The sequence below is a fragment of the Phoenix dactylifera genome, unplaced genomic scaffold (assembly GCF_009389715.1).
Source record: "Phoenix dactylifera cultivar Barhee BC4 unplaced genomic scaffold, palm_55x_up_171113_PBpolish2nd_filt_p 000267F, whole genome shotgun sequence".
NCBI lineage: Eukaryota > Viridiplantae > Streptophyta > Magnoliopsida > Arecales > Arecaceae > Phoenix > Phoenix dactylifera.
Window position 1 is genome coordinate 157,919 of NW_024067755.1, and position 17,720 is coordinate 175,638.

General features: G+C 41.0%; 2 protein-coding genes across 2 annotated transcripts; both read right to left on the reverse strand.

Moving 5' to 3' along the window:
• Positions 1-1,806: 1,806 nt before the first annotated feature.
• Positions 1,807-2,904, reverse strand: LOC120105364 (NAD(P)H-quinone oxidoreductase subunit S, chloroplastic-like). The gene has a single exon (XM_039117731.1). The coding sequence runs from the start codon at positions 2,809-2,811 to the stop codon at positions 2,143-2,145; it is 669 nt and encodes a 222-aa protein (XP_038973659.1). The 5' UTR covers positions 2,812-2,904; the 3' UTR covers positions 1,807-2,142.
• An 11,905-nt stretch (positions 2,905-14,809) lies between these two features.
• On the reverse strand, positions 14,810-16,504 carry LOC103696563. Its single transcript, XM_008778235.4, has one exon. The coding sequence runs from the start codon at positions 16,475-16,477 to the stop codon at positions 15,953-15,955; it is 525 nt and encodes a 174-aa protein (XP_008776457.2). The 5' UTR covers positions 16,478-16,504; the 3' UTR covers positions 14,810-15,952.
• Between the last annotated feature and the right edge of the window lie 1,216 nt (positions 16,505-17,720).

The window sequence follows — 17,720 nt, forward strand, 5'->3', positions numbered from 1 at the left end:
CGAGCAGGACTGGTTGTGATCCAAACCTAGACTAATAAGGTTTTCCTTTATCAGCTGGTTTTGCTTGCGACCAATTTGGCTAGACATACCACACGAAGGATACTGACACCGGGAGTGACAGACTTCACTGAAACACCACTTGGAGTCTTGGATGCTTAGGTACTCGGGCGGAGAGAAAGGTAGACCAAAAGATAGAGTCTGAGGTTGGGGACCCCATATATAGGGACACAGACGATCCTGATCGAAGCACCGGTCCGACTACCCAGATAGATTGAAGTACGTGTCAGTCTAAGGTACGGCACGAGCAATCTAAATGGATTGCTATATTAATGGTGTCTCAAAGTCACCCCGTAATAATGATGCCTCAAGATGGCCTGGATCCGACGATGCTTCGAGAAGACCGATCGGTGCGCCTAACACCTTTAACAAAGATCTCGCCCTCAATCGAGGTAACCATCCGACTTCCGTCGTCCGAACCAGAATATAGTTCGGCCTCGAAAGTGGAGGATAAGTAATAAAAAAAATATTGGACACATCGACCTCGGGCCAGACCGGCCCTCCAACCTCAGGCTGGAACTAAGATGAACAACTTCAACTCCAGCCAAGAAGTCGCCAGGCAAAGAGAACAATCAGCCCGCGTCGAAAAGGGCTGACAGCCCTGGTAACCTACGATCATCGTAGCTCTACATGTCGCGTTAGATCTGCACTGTGCCCTGCCCCCCACACCGATTGACTCCTATGCCGTGGCAGTACCACCGGCCGCAGCCGTACCACCGACCACAATCTGACATCATTGCACGTCACATCGGCTCAAATAATGACAACATTGGTTCCTATATAAAGAGAGGCAACCCTTATATGCAAACCACATTGGGTTGTCAAAGTGAAAATAAAAGATTATAGCAAACGACCAAACTAAATACTAGTGTTGATTTGCTTAAAAAATGTCAAGTAATCTTAAATCTCAAAATGGCTCGAGTCCTTTTAAATGCCCATAGACTCAACCTACTACCACAACTACAAATTAATGAACCATCGGCATCTTCTGTCAACTACTAGAATAATGGAGGAAGCAGTTCTTAATGTAGAAGCACAGATTTTTATATTTAAAAGATAATGTATGTCCATAAGATGCTTGAAATAAGCTACCCATGAGGTTTATTCATTAACCTGAATGAAATTGTTGTTTACTTGTAATAGTTTTGTATTTGATTTTTCATTAACCTGAATGAGGTTTATACATTAAGCTGAATGAAAAATTAATCTTTCCATGATGATTAATTAAGGGATTACATAATTCGGAAGGTTAAGCACTTGCAGAGGGTCTGATCTTCAAGTTGGAATAAAGTTCTGTATTTGAACCAAGCCTGCAACCTTCAAAACTCCCAAGAAGAATCCTAAGACAGCTTTAGGTAAACCCTCTATTGGAATTAAACAGCTCAAAATAACTCAAAAAATAGAAAAAATTTAAGACATCTGCAACCTCTGCACTGAAACATGACCATGATGAGTTTAATAATCCTGCTTCTGAATTAGTTGCGTTCAGTTCCCCATGACATAACCAAGAAAGCAATCCTAGGATGTCTTACTGCTTAACAATATGACAGAAAACATTAGATTGATAGTTTCTAATATAAACTCTTATAGAATGCCCCGCTAATACATCCCAATTGCAATTTGCTTCTAATCTTTAGCTCCTAGAGGTGTAAAACTGCAAGAACAATCCAACAGCCGCCTAGGATAATGGAAAAACATATGCAAGTTGCTATAAAATTTGATCACATAGACTTGGGAAATATGCACTAGTGAAGCACAAAAGAACTGGGATGGTATTGATAAAATTTAACAAAGTTTATAAGGTTCTGGCATATAAAATAAACAAAGTTTATAAGGTTCTAGCATATAAAATATCTCTCACATACTCAAGGTCCTGTCCATATATACACTAATTTTACCAACAAGATTCCCTGTCGTTGACAGACTCAAGGTCCGATCCAAACTTAAAATTCAGTGCAAGCTTCAGACCAAATATTTGGATTTATTGTTTTTATATAGTCTTCATGCATAATTAACCAGATTGTCAAATTCTCTACAATATGGTATCTTTTTTTGGTCATTATGAAATGCTACGAGCTTACCCTGTCAGACCGACTTCTGAACAATGGCTTCCAGGACGGCGGACTTGGGATTGACCATGGGAGGTCCCTTGTCCCTGCGCTCGAGCTCGTCCAGCCGGAAAGTGACGAGCTTGTCCCAATTGCCGCCCTCGAATAAGACCCCAACCTTCCCATCCGTGACCCTCTGGACGATGCCGCAGAACATGTACAACGGGTTCTTGGGGTTCTTCACGATCACGATCATCCCTGGCAGCAAGAGCGGCAGCTCCGGCGGCTTCGGCTTCGAGCCGGAGAACACAATCCCCGCCTCCTCCCTGCCGGCGATGGGTGGGTTCTCCTCGATGAACTTCTTGAGGCCCTTCTCGCCGCCGGGGAAGCCGCCGGTGAGGCCGAGCAGCTCCTTCTCGAAGGCGTCGTCGCCGAAGCCCCACGGTGACGAGGAAGGGGATCCGCCGGATCGGGGCTGAGGGGTGGTCGGAGATGGCGCAAGGCTCTGGTTGAGCTCCTTCTGGAGGCCCTGTTCGCCGTTGCAGAGGCCGCGGCCGCCCAGGATCTCGGAGAGCTGGAGCTTGGCGGAGGGTGTAATCGTGGTGGTGATGGGCCTGCTGGGGATTGAGGAATTGCGGTTTTTGCGCAGGAAGGAGGGGCGGCCAAGGACAGGGTTTTGGGTTTGGATTGGAATGGAAGACGCCATGGATTTGAAGAAATGAAGGGACAACGGCTGCTGCTGCTCCTGCTCGAGTCCGGAATGGGATTACATGGGAGACTGGACACCACACACTACTAATCGGCAGTTCGAGCCGTATTACTGGACCAGGCACACATTTTGATTGATGATTGGTATGTATTTTAAGTTAAGCTTTTAGAAAATAAAATTATACTTATTATAATTTATAAATATATGTATGTATGTATGTATGTATTTTAAGTTAAGCTTTTAGAAAATAAAATTATACTTATTATAATTTATAAATATATGTATGTATGTATGTATGTATGTATGTATGTATACATACACACGTATGCATGTGTGTGTGTATATATATATATATCTATGTATGTAGAATGAACCCCTATTCATCATGCATCCTTTTGGCCTTCAAAATTCTATGAAATAAATTAGGTTCAACCACTTTGTCAATGCTGGTAGGGTTGCGTCGGTGTTGGATGGGGAATGCACGGGTGGTGTTTCATAGGTGGGTGGAAGAGAAGGTGAGGGAGAGTAGAGGGGCATCAAGTGGTGAAGAGGAGTAGAAGCATTTAGGAGAGAAATTTTGCTGGGAGATGTTGAAGCACTTGTGATCTCTGTGGGCAATTGCCGACGATTACTTGGGCTTCTATTTATATGGGCTTTGTTATTTATGTTTTGGATTTGTACTGAAATTAGTTCCGCTCACAAGTTTGTTTATGCGAGAGACCTAGTAGAGGTACGAACCTGCCTTGAACCAGTATGGCTTAACAAACTATTTCATATGCCGTTATGAATAAATTTCAATATCTTTCAAATTTTCAGATAATATTGAAAACTTTGCATAAACGATTAAAGCTTGAGAAAATCATATTATCCGAGTGTACGGCAGTTGCCGTGACCCCCGGCTCGCGATCTCGAGCCGGGAGCATGACAATTAATATGGCATCAGAGCATAAGTGGATGAATCATAAGTTATAGAATCAGATATAATATGAACGTAGGTAGATAGACACTAGAGATATTGAGACGCTAGTTTATGGTGATTATGACTAGTTATTCTAAATACTTGTAATTAACTGGTAAGCTTATTAAGGGTATGTTGCTATCTAATGATATAGGTTAGGATGCCTCTATATCGGATAAGAAAGGCTACTAGTGGTGCTACTGATGAGGCACGAAACTAGCGAGATGGCAACACCACACCCCAATAGGTCGGCGGCACCCCTCAGCAGGAGGGAGTCGTCGATCTTACTAGGAATACTCAAACAAAATAAGAATCAGACTTAGGCCAGATTATGCAGACCTTAGTTGGTATGATGCAGATGCAATAGCAGGTGTAACAGTAGTTGCTCCAACAACAATAGCAAATGCAGTTGCACCATGCACGGCAACAGCAAGAACGAGAGAAGCAGTACAGGCAATGCAGTAATATAGCTGAGTTAAAGAATCTGGCTCTTCTAGCTTTTAAGGGAACTACGGAATCTTTGGAAGCTGACAATTGCCTTACAGAGATGGGCAAAGCGTTCACTATTCATAAATGCCAGGATGATGAAAAAATTCTTTATGCATCATACATGTTGCAAGGTGAGGCATTTAAACGGTGGCGGATGCTGGAACATAAATATGAATAAGATAGGGAGCCACTCACTTGGAAAAAATTCTGAGGAGCATTCTATGATAAGTACTTTTTTGGGATGTAAGGATGCAGAAAGAGCAAGAATTTATTCATCTGAAATAAAGAAATATGACAATTGCAGAATATGAAGCTAAATTTACCGAGCAAGCTAAATTCTTCCAAAGTTAGTCGAGGATGAGCTAGATCGAGTACACAAGTTTGAGATAAAACTAAGAATCGAAATAAGAAAACAAGTAGTGTCATACAAATTGACTACCTATGCAGCTGTGGTAAATAAGTCCTTGATAATTGAAAGAAAAGTTAATGAAGAACAGGCAGAAAGAGAAAGAATCGAAAGAAGAGGAATAGGTCAAATGATTCTTAGGGATAGAGCAATAGAAACACTGGAAATTTATACAAGAGATCAACAAGTGACTATCGTAAGCAGATGAATAGCAATAAATGTTCTAGATGTGGTGAGAACCATGCTGTAAATGAATGTCGCTGGAACACCGGTGCATGCTTTGGTTGTGGATAGAAGGGTCATAAAATAGCTGAATGTGCACAAATGAAGGAGAATCAACCTGCTCAAAAAATTGAATAAAATAAGGAGGAAAGTCAGAAATCTCAGACCCAAGGAAGGGTCTATGCTATTACGCAACAAGATGCACAAGCTACTGATGCGATAGTGACAAATACTAATCTAATTCTAGTATTTATTCTTATGTATTATTTGATATGAGTATTACTTATATCCACTACTTTTGTTAGATGACTTTCTACATTGCTAGGAAAAGATTAAGTGGCTGCATAACTTTCTTTAATTAACTGTCAAAAGAAGAATGTGAACTGTTAAATTTCGAAAGTGTTCACAAGGATTAAGATATAGCAATGCATGTACTAATAAATAGGTAATTTTAGAAAACCTAGACTTAACATAGGTATGTTATGGTTTAAATTAGAGTTGCGCAGCAAAGACATGGTGAATTGAATTATTTTGACACTAGTCTGACCAGATGACTTTGATTTTAGAAGTGTTATGAAGAAATATCCTCTACTCTTTGAACTATAGCTAGAAAAATTTTATGGACGATTTTTTTTTAAGAGGGAGAATGTGAAACCAATGGACTGGGCCTGGTCTACTTGATTGGCCCAGCCATATTTTGGCCTTGGACTTCACGTGTGACACGCTTGTGGGTGAATCAGGAGGATGATTGTGGCTGAGAGACTTCTTCCTCTCCGATCGCGATGATGATTGGAGTCTCATCACCACCCAAAGATAGGTCGGATAAGGCCAAGATTGCCTATTTAAAGACCCCCTTCCTCTTCTTTTGATTTCACCTAAGATCAAGCCACCAATCCCAAGCTTCTTCTTCGATCTTCTTCCTTGATTTATCGCTCAAAGGAGCTGCAAGACCACCTCGCTAGACTGAGGTAGGTCTTCTTCTTCCTTTCTCTCTCTATTGTTGTTTAGATGAGATTTGGGCCGGCGAATCACCAAAAAACTATCCGAAATAGGGTGCCCTATTTTGGCCTCTTTTTTTTGGGTTTTGCATCCGACGATCACCTTTGCCGGTGATAACTGCGGTTGAGAGTCATCGTGACCACCATCTCCTGGGGCTGAGCCTCCATGGCTTGCCACCCCCTTTGACTGAAGAAAGAAGGGAGAGATGGACTCTCCCCTATTTTGAAAAACAAGAAGAGAGTCTCTCTCTTCTTTCTCTCTCCACTCTCTCTCTTTATCTTTTTTCTCTCTTTCTTTGTTTCTTTTATCTCTACTAGACTTTATCTCTCTATCTAGACTTTCTCTCTCATATATCCTCTCTCCCTACTTGAATTTTTTCTCCCTAGAGTTGATTGGACTTTGTAAGTATGGCTCTTAATGATTTCTGGATCGACCTAGGTGAAAGATCCTGATCTATAGTCAATAGATAACGTGCTAGCCTCTACCTTGGTTTTTGCTGAACATTATTAGATTTGGTCACCTTTGATCTCTATTGAACTATTTGTACCTAGTTCGAACATGATCAGATGAGTTTTGCCTTAATTAGACCAACCAAGGTGTTAGACACTCCCACTTGATCAGCCCCATGAGAATATTGGAATTAGAATTTCTATTTTTGGAATGATCATGATAAATTCTGATAACTTTTAAGTACCAGAAACTTAGAAGGATTTTTGAAACTAATTGGATTGATGCTTTGGATTCACTCGCAAGGTAAGTAATGTAACTCTTTTTTCTCGATATATCGACATATTATAGATATTTTCTTAAACGAATCATTCTTGATTTATGAAATTGATGCACAGTATTTTATTTTCATATGTACCTCTTGCTAGAATATTGTATGATTCTTAATTGAACATATTGATTTTGATATAGATTATGTTCGATTGATTTTGACGTCATATGAATTTGTGTATCTTACGATTTGGAACACTGAATATGGGAAAACGAGTTTTTATTTTGAAATAGTTTTAGACTCGCAGCCAGACTATGTATCGACACCCTACCATTAGAGGTTATTCACTAGTATTTCGACACCTTGCCAGTGGAGGTTATTTGCTGGTATATCTACACCTTACCAGTGGAGGTTATATGTTGGCATATCGATCCCATGCTAGTGGAGGTTATACGTTGGCATATTGACACCCCACCACTGGAGATTATACATTGGCGTATCGTTATCCTACTATTGAGGGCTTTACGTTGGCACTTTGAAGAGCTCATATTATGGCCCAGCCATTGGGTATAAATGTGGTCATAGCTCATGACTGTCGAGATGAACTTAATGATTTGAAAAATAATTGATTTATGAAATAAGATTTCAAATTTAAAGTGACTGGATAGCATATCAATTTGGTTTTGAATCAATGTATTTTGCATGCTTAATTTTAGTATATTATTATTATTATATTGTTTAATTTATCTAGCTAAAGTTTTCATTACTTACTATACTGTCTAGCTCATTATATGATTTTTTTTACTATTTTTTATAGATCCGAAAACTTAGCTCAACTCAGAAATTTATCGTGGAAAAGTGATTAGAGGTAAGATTTTGACATCTATATTTAGACTAGATTTTATTTTAGAGTTGAAGCAAAATTTTAAAATATTATTAGTTTTGTAAGACTTTTAATTTTACTATTTAATAAGAATTTGAATGTTATTATTTAAATTATGTGACAACTCATGCGGATGTGTGTTTAGTTCCACATCAGTTATTCGCTGTGTAAATCTTGGGTACTTATATAGGATGAAGGAACCCAAATAATAAATTTCGGATAGTCATTTTTGGGTGAGATCTTGGATTATTATAAATGGTATTAGTGTGGACCTGACCCATGACGTATGTGGACTAGGAAACACTGCAGCACAAATTCTTTGGAGCTGACCACGGATCGATCATGGTATTTATGATTAGATTTAAATAAATTTGAATCCTTAGCCTCACAAGGACGTCAGGGCTTAAATGGGGAGAGTATGTGAGGACCTGTGCGAGCGTGTGTTTAGTTCCATATCAGTTATTCATTGGATAAATCTTAGGTATATAGGATCTAGGAACCCAAATAATATTTTCCAGCTAACCATTTTTGGATGAGATATTGGGTTGTTACATCAGCTTTATAAAATATTCTTACTTATAGAACAAATAATGCGGAAATCTCTATTCATTTAGAAAATAATCTTGTCCACGAATCCTAATCAAAATGCAAAATCAATGGCGATACCTTCTACATCAATTTGAGACCACCCCCCCCCCCCCCCCCCCCCCCCTCTCTCTCTCTCTCTCTCTCTCTCTGTCTGTGTGTCTCTGTCTGCGCGCGCGCGCATCATGAGTGGGTGTTAGAGGGAATTCAAAGGCCAACCCCTGTGCAATATGCTTGTAGTCTCAAAAACGCATGCATGAAAAGAAAGTCCATGATAGTATCCTTCATCCTCAAGCCTTTCGTGCGTAATTCTTTATTACAACATTTTGTATTCCTAATTATTTCCAGCCATGCAACTTAAATTACTCCTGTTCATTCGTATGCTTCAGCTCACCGAATGGACCTCTGAATTGGTCCAAGAATTAAACATGGGATTGCAATCCTCCGTTTTATACTTTTGCCTGCTTGTAACACGGGAATGCATGCTCTGATTCACTTCTCCAATGTAATGAAGTAAGGGGAGAGTACTTGGAGAAGGAATGATCGCTTTGTTGACTTGGATTAAACAAGACGGTGCTGGATACCTCAGTTCTATTATATTGTCCACAGTACAACGAAAAACAAGATTTGGCGACGCTTTTTAAGGCTTTTACCGACGCCTATAAGCGTCGGTAATTTTCCTTCCGATCTTTTTAAAAGCGTCGCCAAAGCGTCGGCTATGTCAGAGTAGAAATAAGAATTGCCGACGCTTTTAGAACGCGTCGCTAAAGAGGGATTTTTAGCGACGCTTTAAAGCGTCGCTAAGTGGAGCAGATCATCAAATTTGACAGTCATAGCTAGTTTGTACGTGGCTCTTGCATTTTTGAGCCCGAACGGCAAGCAATCACCACAGGAACCGGTATATATGAGTAATCATAATGCACGCAATCAAACGAGCCGTAAACTGGATCTCCTTCGCTTCGTCCACTCCATCGAAACAGCTTTCAATCGGGAAAGGAAGCCACCCGGCCCACTGAGACTCCAAATCCGCCACTCGTTGGGCGACGCCTTGCTTTCTATGAACACCTCACCACTGAATGATGTACTTAGCCAGTCTTCGCTTCCAACCCGAGCAGGAAATTTTTTTAGTTAGCAGCGCTTTAAAGCGTCGTTATATATATTTTTCAAAAAAAAATATTTACAAAATTATTTTGAATGAAAGCTGTATTTTTTTTCAAGATGTTTTTGTTCTTTTTTTTGGCTGGCAAAGGCCTATGTAGCATTGAGAGTGTCGAAAAGAGCACGACACTACCATCAACAAAAAGGCTTGAGGATGATGAAGGCACCATTTGAAATATGGCCAAAAAAAAAAAAAAATCTACTTCCATTTATTTCCAGATAATCCATGGTTTCGTTATTGATCCAACAAAAATAAACTACATCCTAGATATTTGGAAGGGTATCATTTCGGACATTTCCTCCCTTAATACAATCTGGAAGCGATTTGAGATACCATGCTGCAATAATAGATGCCTTCGGCAGTCTTCGGCAGCCAAGATACCTGAGGTATAAGCTCCATGAACAGACCCAGAATGATTAACACCTGCTGCTTCCCCAGCAAAATAGAAATTATCCACAGGAGTGCGAAATCTCTCAAACAAATCAGCTGGCTTCCCAACCATATCACAAGAATAGGACCCAAGGGAATCTAGATCTGTACCCCATCAAGAAACCAAATACCGAACCTGAAAAAAAAATTACAGTTAAAAAAATTAGTCCGAAGCTAAAATCACCAATGGAGTACAGCACAAACACAAATGGATACAAGTGATAGAATCTTATTGGCTCTGTGGCATCTGGTAACATTTTCTTGAGTTGTAGCATCACAAAGTTAATAGCTTCTTCATTAGATAGTTTCTCAATGTCATGAGCAAACCTTCCAGCAGCCATGTACACAAGAACAGGATATCCTGTTGCTTTGTGGAGATTGAGAAAATAGCCACAGGCATAAGATGTAGGAGCAACCATTCCTAAAACTTCTACATTAGGCCAAAAGGCAGTACTAATGAAGTGTAAGGCATTGACAGTTATAGCAGTGTATGGCTGGAGTAGAATGACATTGTCCTTGACTTTCGTTGGCTAGCAAGCAAAGCAGGACGCGGAGGCGTTGTAATGTACGGCCACGTAGGTGGGCATGAGCACGCTCGTGGATGCGGCCATAGGCGAGGCCGAGCTCGATGAGAGGTCGCATCATATATATGTTCGGTAGTGCGCCCCAAGCTCGAAGGTCGGAACGTGTTGTTGGATAAGGCGCCCCGAGCTCGGTCGGGGCGCATCGGCGAATATAAGGGCGCCCCTAGCTTGGCCAGGGCGCATTGGCTGATATAAAAGGGGCGCCCCAAGCTCGGTCAGGGCGCGTCGGCGAATATACTTGTGGTCGTAGGAGCTCTTGGACTCGTAATCCGATTAGTTGGGCGCCCCGAGCTCAGGCTCGGGTCGTTGCTATGAACATCAGAAGAGGTTGATGCAGATCGTAGCAGCGAAGAGACCCTTCTGAGGTCAGCTGAGCTCTCAACAAAGTCCGAGCTCGGACTGGCTCTTAGTGGGACCGAGGTCCGGCTCAATCGGTGCTGGAGTCTATTTGGCCGAAATTGGATGGTCCTATTGTTGTGAGTAGGACGATCCATTTTGTCCCCCATCAATGATGGCTGGCCAGAAAGATGCCGTGATGAAAATAATTCAAATTTATCTTTGGAGGCCTAACAAAAATATCGGCGAGGCTATGTTTTCCTTCCGATCTTTTTAAAAGCGTCGCCAAAGCGTCGGCTATGTCAGAGTAGAAATAAGAATTGCCGACGCTTTTAGAACGCGTCGCTAAAGAGGGATTTTTAGCGACGCTTTAAAGCGTCGCTAAGTGGAGCAGATCATCAAATTTGACAGTCATAGCTAGTTTGTACGTGGCTCTTGCATTTTTGAGCCCGAACGGCAAGCAATCACCACAGGAACCGGTATATATGAGTAATCATAATGCACGCAATCAAACGAGCCGTAAACTGGATCTCCTTCGCTTCGTCCACTCCATCGAAACAGCTTTCAATCGGGAAAGGAAGCCACCCGGCCCACTGAGACTCCAAATCCGCCACTCGTTGGGCGACGCCTTGCTTTCTATGAACACCTCACCACTGAATGATGTACTTAGCCAGTCTTCGCTTCCAACCCGAGCAGGAAATTTTTTTAGTTAGCAGCGCTTTAAAGCGTCGTTATATATATTTTTCAAAAAAAAATATTTACAAAATTATTTTGAATGAAAGCTGTATTTTTTTTCAAGATGTTTTTGTTCTTTTTTTTGGCTGGCAAAGGCCTATGTAGCATTGAGAGTGTCGAAAAGAGCACGACACTACCATCAACAAAAAGGCTTGAGGATGATGAAGGCACCATTTGAAATATGGCCAAAAAAAAAAAAAAATCTACTTCCATTTATTTCCAGATAATCCATGGTTTCGTTATTGATCCAACAAAAATAAACTACATCCTAGATATTTGGAAGGGTATCATTTCGGACATTTCCTCCCTTAATACAATCTGGAAGCGATTTGAGATACCATGCTGCAATAATAGATGCCTTCGGCAGTCTTCGGCAGCCAAGATACCTGAGGTATAAGCTCCATGAACAGACCCAGAATGATTAACACCTGCTGCTTCCCCAGCAAAATAGAAATTATCCACAGGAGTGCGAAATCTCTCAAACAAATCAGCTGGCTTCCCAACCATATCACAAGAATAGGACCCAAGGGAATCTAGATCTGTACCCCATCAAGAAACCAAATACCGAACCTGAAAAAAAAATTACAGTTAAAAAAATTAGTCCGAAGCTAAAATCACCAATGGAGTACAGCACAAACACAAATGGATACAAGTGATAGAATCTTATTGGCTCTGTGGCATCTGGTAACATTTTCTTGAGTTGTAGCATCACAAAGTTAATAGCTTCTTCATTAGATAGTTTCTCAATGTCATGAGCAAACCTTCCAGCAGCCATGTACACAAGAACAGGATATCCTGTTGCTTTGTGGAGATTGAGAAAATAGCCACAGGCATAAGATGTAGGAGCAACCATTCCTAAAACTTCTACATTAGGCCAAAAGGCAGTACTAATGAAGTGTAAGGCATTGACAGTTATAGCAGTGTATGGCTGGAGTAGAATGACATTGTCCTTGACTTTCGTTGGCTAGCAAGCAAAGCAGGACGCGGAGGCGTTGTAATGTACGGCCACGTAGGTGGGCATGAGCACGCTCGTGGATGCGGCCATAGGCGAGGCCGAGCTCGATGAGAGGTCGCATCATATATATGTTCGGTAGTGCGCCCCAAGCTCGAAGGTCGGAACGTGTTGTTGGATAAGGCGCCCCGAGCTCGGTCGGGGCGCATCGGCGAATATAAGGGCGCCCCTAGCTTGGCCAGGGCGCATTGGCTGATATAAAAGGGGCGCCCCAAGCTCGGTCAGGGCGCGTCGGCGAATATACTTGTGGTCGTAGGAGCTCTTGGACTCGTAATCCGATTAGTTGGGCGCCCCGAGCTCAGGCTCGGGTCGTTGCTATGAACATCAGAAGAGGTTGATGCAGATCGTAGCAGCGAAGAGACCCTTCTGAGGTCAGCTGAGCTCTCGACAAAGTCCGAGCTCGGACTGGCTCTTAGTGGGACCGAGGTCCGGCTCAATCGGTGCTGGAGTCTATTTGGCCGAAATTGGATGGTCCTATTGTTGTGAGTAGGACGATCCATTTTGTCCCCCATCAATGATGGCTGGCCAGAAAGATGCCGTGATGAAAATAATTCAAATTTATCTTTGGAGGCCTAACAAAAATATCGGCGAGGATATGATATATAGCCAGGTACAATCATTGCCAATTTTTACATCCTAGCATAGAAAAAACAAGGGTTTCCGCGGCGCTACATATATACATCACAATAAATTAAAAAAAAATATTGCTTATTTGAGATATAGAATCCAATTGAATTAAGTTGAACTAGTATAAAAAAAATAAATTTTAATTTCTGTCCAATTATTCTGAGCCTTTAATTTAATTTTTTATTTTTTAATTAAGAGCTAATCAAATCTTCTCAAATAGGATTCGGATCTTGTTTGAAATAGTATTAAACGCGGTGAAGAGGAACGGGGCAGCAAATGGTTTAAAGAAGTGAACACAAAGTTAAAAGGACTTTCTTTTTTTAGACTTAGTTATTCTAATTTTTTTGCACGACACGAAACTCTTTGACCCGAAAATTTGGAGTATGGACCTTAGTAAAGGTCTACCGGGCTATACTTTGAAGTAATGGGTTTGCATGCAGTCAACTAAAGAAGGCATATCATCATGCCTCTTTTTTATAATAGAAGTGGGAGTTTAGCAGCGACGGAAGCAGTCGAAGAACTCAGATGTGGCAACATAAATGGAGGGGTGATGGATCGATTTTAGCACAGCAGTAGTAGCCTATCCTTGCTGATTTTCTTGGCCTTGATCCCCTCCGAATTTGGAGGATCGATGGCTCAATGGATCTCTACCTCTGCCACATTCTATGGGGGAAGCGATGCTTCTGGCGCCATGGGTAGGGTGACCTACCTTAGCCTTTATCCATGTTTATACCCACCATTGATTTGTTTTGGGCTGCTTTGGTTGTTTGCATGTATGAGCTCTGTAAAAAATCTGGTGAGAACAACATTTGCCTTCCTTTAGGCAGAAGCACCTCAAAGAAACAGCTGAGGGGCAAACCTTTTTCTTTTTTTTTTCTTTCAAGCTTAGCCTTAAGTATCAGGCACTTGGCTTAAGCTGAGGGGTAATTCAATTCTAATGTGCACACAAAGTCTAAGCTAGCTCTCGTGCTTGCTTGTGCTGCCATATATTTTGAGGTCATCTTTGACTGATTATTATACGTATACCTACAGGGTTTTTGTTTTTTTTTTGGCTGGAAAAAAGAAAAGAGGGGGGAGAAGAAGACCTCACCCGCACAGCAACCCCCACTAACTCCCACTGGGCCCTCTTCCTGCTGGAGAATGTTCAATGCGGGTAGACAAGTTTTTCTCATATCCTTCTCACCCATGGATTGCCCCACGTGTGAGTACGTCACACCAGCACCATCTAAGTACCGGCGAGCCAGATGGCGACTCCACCGGACAAACCAGGTGGGGGGTATCCGGTCCCCGCATTTAATCGACGCCCGCGCGTTTCGAACCTGGGCCACCATCAATGGCAAGGACTACTTAGAGCTGGTTTCGGTATCCAACGTTGGGGGCAGCGGCGTAGTCTCCAGAATGTGGATCAAAGAATCCAGAACTGATTGGATGGCAATGAGAAGGAACTGGGGCATGAACTGGCAGAGCCTTTCTTATCGAATGGACAGAGCCTGTCCTTCAGGGTGCAGACCGACGACGGCCGCTGATACCTACGCCACATCGATCCAATTTTAGCAATTCATCTGGAATTATCCTGTTCTTTTGGCAGTCAGTAAGTTTCAGCACACTGCAGCAGCAGCATGCAGCTGTGATCTTCTTGCGTCCAAACTTGCTTACATGTCCCTGTTTATTGTATCAGATTTTGTATTACCCAGGCTGAGGCTTGGGTTTAGGTAGCCCACCTAGCAGCATATACGATCCTGAGTCACAGATGATAAAAAGGTCCCTTTGGTTCTGTTTGGGGGCTCCATTCTGTTCACAAGTTGCTTTTTCATACTTTCAGTTAAAGCTAAAGCACTCCTGAACTTGATTCCAGGAATAACAATCTTTTTCATTAAATTAAGAACGAATACCTGTGGACTCAGATGCTCTCTGCATTATCTCATATCTTGAGATTAACAGTTAATATTGATACACTTTGGGCAACAAAAGAGGATCAATAGACACAGCATTTTTCTGTGTTTGTAAACTTGAAGAGGACCAGAAATTTTACTTCCCCACCGGACAGTTCGCCATAGATGATTCCAGTAGCAAATATTGCAGACTGAACGGCAATCTCAAAGATAGAACCTTATGTCATCAACAGCCGACGGTCCTCATCAAAAAGAGCCTAATCAAGAACTAGTTAACATCGGAATAATGGCAATTGAGACTATGGCCTCCTATTTATCTCCATCTTTACCATAGCTCATGCACTCATATGGCTGTGATAATCCAGCCATCACAGAACAATAGAGCCCCAACTAAATCAAGCTACTTGAGGTTTTGTGGCGAATAACAATAATAATAACAAAAGTAATAAAGATCAAAACAAATTGACATGGTAAACCTAAATTAATATAACAACTTAATATTGTTAGAAGTGGTAGGAACTTAATATTGCTAGTAACAAATTAGCACACAAAACAGTATATTTATGAAGACTAAAATGAGAAATATGGAAGCGTTATCTGAGGCTGCTAGAATTACATGCATAAGAGAGTTCTATAAATATATCATACATAATAAGGCACCCTTATAGGAACTATTGAGACAATCACATATTTAGCAGAAAAATGACAACCATTATGCTTTTTACATAATAAGTGCTTACTCAATAAACAGAGAGCATCTAAAGGCGCCGTATGAAAATAAGAGTTGCCAAAGGCATTGTAAATTCCCATAATCTTCATGAGATCATGAAATCATATTCGTTGGTCTGGTATGTTGGGTTGTGTGGATTTGGCTCACGCAACAGGGCACGCCCCACCATGAAGCTATAAACATCATTGTGCAACCATGCTTTTCAATTGTTAAAGACTAAAATTTCAAGAAGATAGGCGACAAAAGATTTCTAATGAGAGCATAAAAGTTTGATGATCAATTTTTCCACAACAAACTTCATGGAGAAAATATATCACTGAGAAGGAGATAATTGCAAAGCATAACTTACATTTCCTTGAGATCACTTTCTTCCTTCACATACTGCCTGTGTGGTACCATTTTGAGCATCTCCCAAAGTAGCAATTCCACAATCCTTCAGCTAGACTATCTACCTCGAGAGATGCAACATCCTCATCAAAGACACCATTACCTTTTCCTGCCTCTAGCCTCCCTGCAAATACTATTCTCTCCCCATCTTCATCCCATCCACTCCTTGACTTCAACAGAAAGCAGCCCATTTCGATGTGATCGTTATATATGCTAAAGTTCACTTCATCATAAACTTGATATACTCTGAATTCAACCATTTCCTCATTGACAAGTAGGATCTCTCTCGTCGCTTGTTTCTCAGATGATACAAACATATAAACTGCCATGGAGCATACTGCAGTGGAAAGTAAAAGAGGAGAGAAAAAGTGCAGAACTTCCCAAAACAGAGGGCAGAACATGGAGAGCAGCAAGGCACAGGAGAGTGAGAAAGCAGCAGCTAGATGATTGTGCAGTGCATTCTCCAAATTAGCTTGCAGGTTTTCCAACAGAACAAGAGGTCTAATACACATGTCTGCTTAAGGGATTAAAATCAGCCATTTAGCCTGCACTCTTGGGTTTATAGAAGAGAATATATTCGTTAGACTTCATGCTGGGTCATTATTACTGAGTGGGGGCACTGTTCTTGTCTAGTGGAAGCAAAGTTGGAAGCAGAATATTACCTTTAAATTGTGAAGAATAAAAGGCTTGTTGGAGAAGGAGAATTGCACAATATATTGACCCTGACTTGCAAAGGAGAACTGCCGCGCTTGTACTTTCCAGCATCCGTCGGAAGCAGAATATTACCTTTAATTGTGAAGGATAAAAGGCTTGTTTGAGAAGGAGAACTGCACAATACATAGACCCTGACTTGCAAAGGAGAACTGCCATGGTAGTTTGTACTTTCCAGCATCTTTTTTAGCCACCATCCATCACCAAACATGTAATTATAGACAAGGAGAACTTCCTTTTCTATAATTTCTTCTTCCACAGAAAAGCAACTGACATCATCAATATGCTTTTATATTTGTTCTAGTATTACTGAATCTGATTCCTAGTCTTATTTAGCACAATGGGGGTTCCGGGACATGATGATAATACTACTTTGCAGAAGAATAAAAGATTATTTCAGGTTAACAGTTTTTTCAATGCAGGTGGGTGGGGGTATAAGAAAAAGGTTATAGGAATTTAACTTAAGAAAAAATATTCAAGAAAATCGTGTAGTCATTTTCCCTAACATAGAAACATCTTATGCATCAATAATTTTTTCTTCTATGCAGCATAAATATGCAGAGAGTTAACTATATTGCCCCCTTAAGAATCTATGAGTTTGTGTTGGCTCATATTGACGAGCAAAACAATTATTCTTCGCATTTCCTTCTTTATTAAATGGAATAAGCTGCTTGGATGAGAAGGAGATATGAAGGGAGAAAGAAAGCCATTAACTATCTGCTCCTCGAACTTAATCAAAATCCAGCCAGTTCTCTCCTCTCAAAATTAGTGACATTTTTTCAAATGATAATCGAAATACATTATCCAAAATTTTTGCTTCATCATTACTATCAAAATAGTTCGAGGACATCCAATTTTCAGGACTTCATACGTGTTAGGAAAATATGTAACTTCGCTGCCAGACAACATAAATGAACTTTATACTATCGTTTGCTTATTTCTCAAGTCCATAGGTATCTAATACTGAATATTGAACAACATATTATATGATGAGATGGCTATCCTCTTCTTAAGCGCAAGAGCGTCCATTCATATCAAACTTTG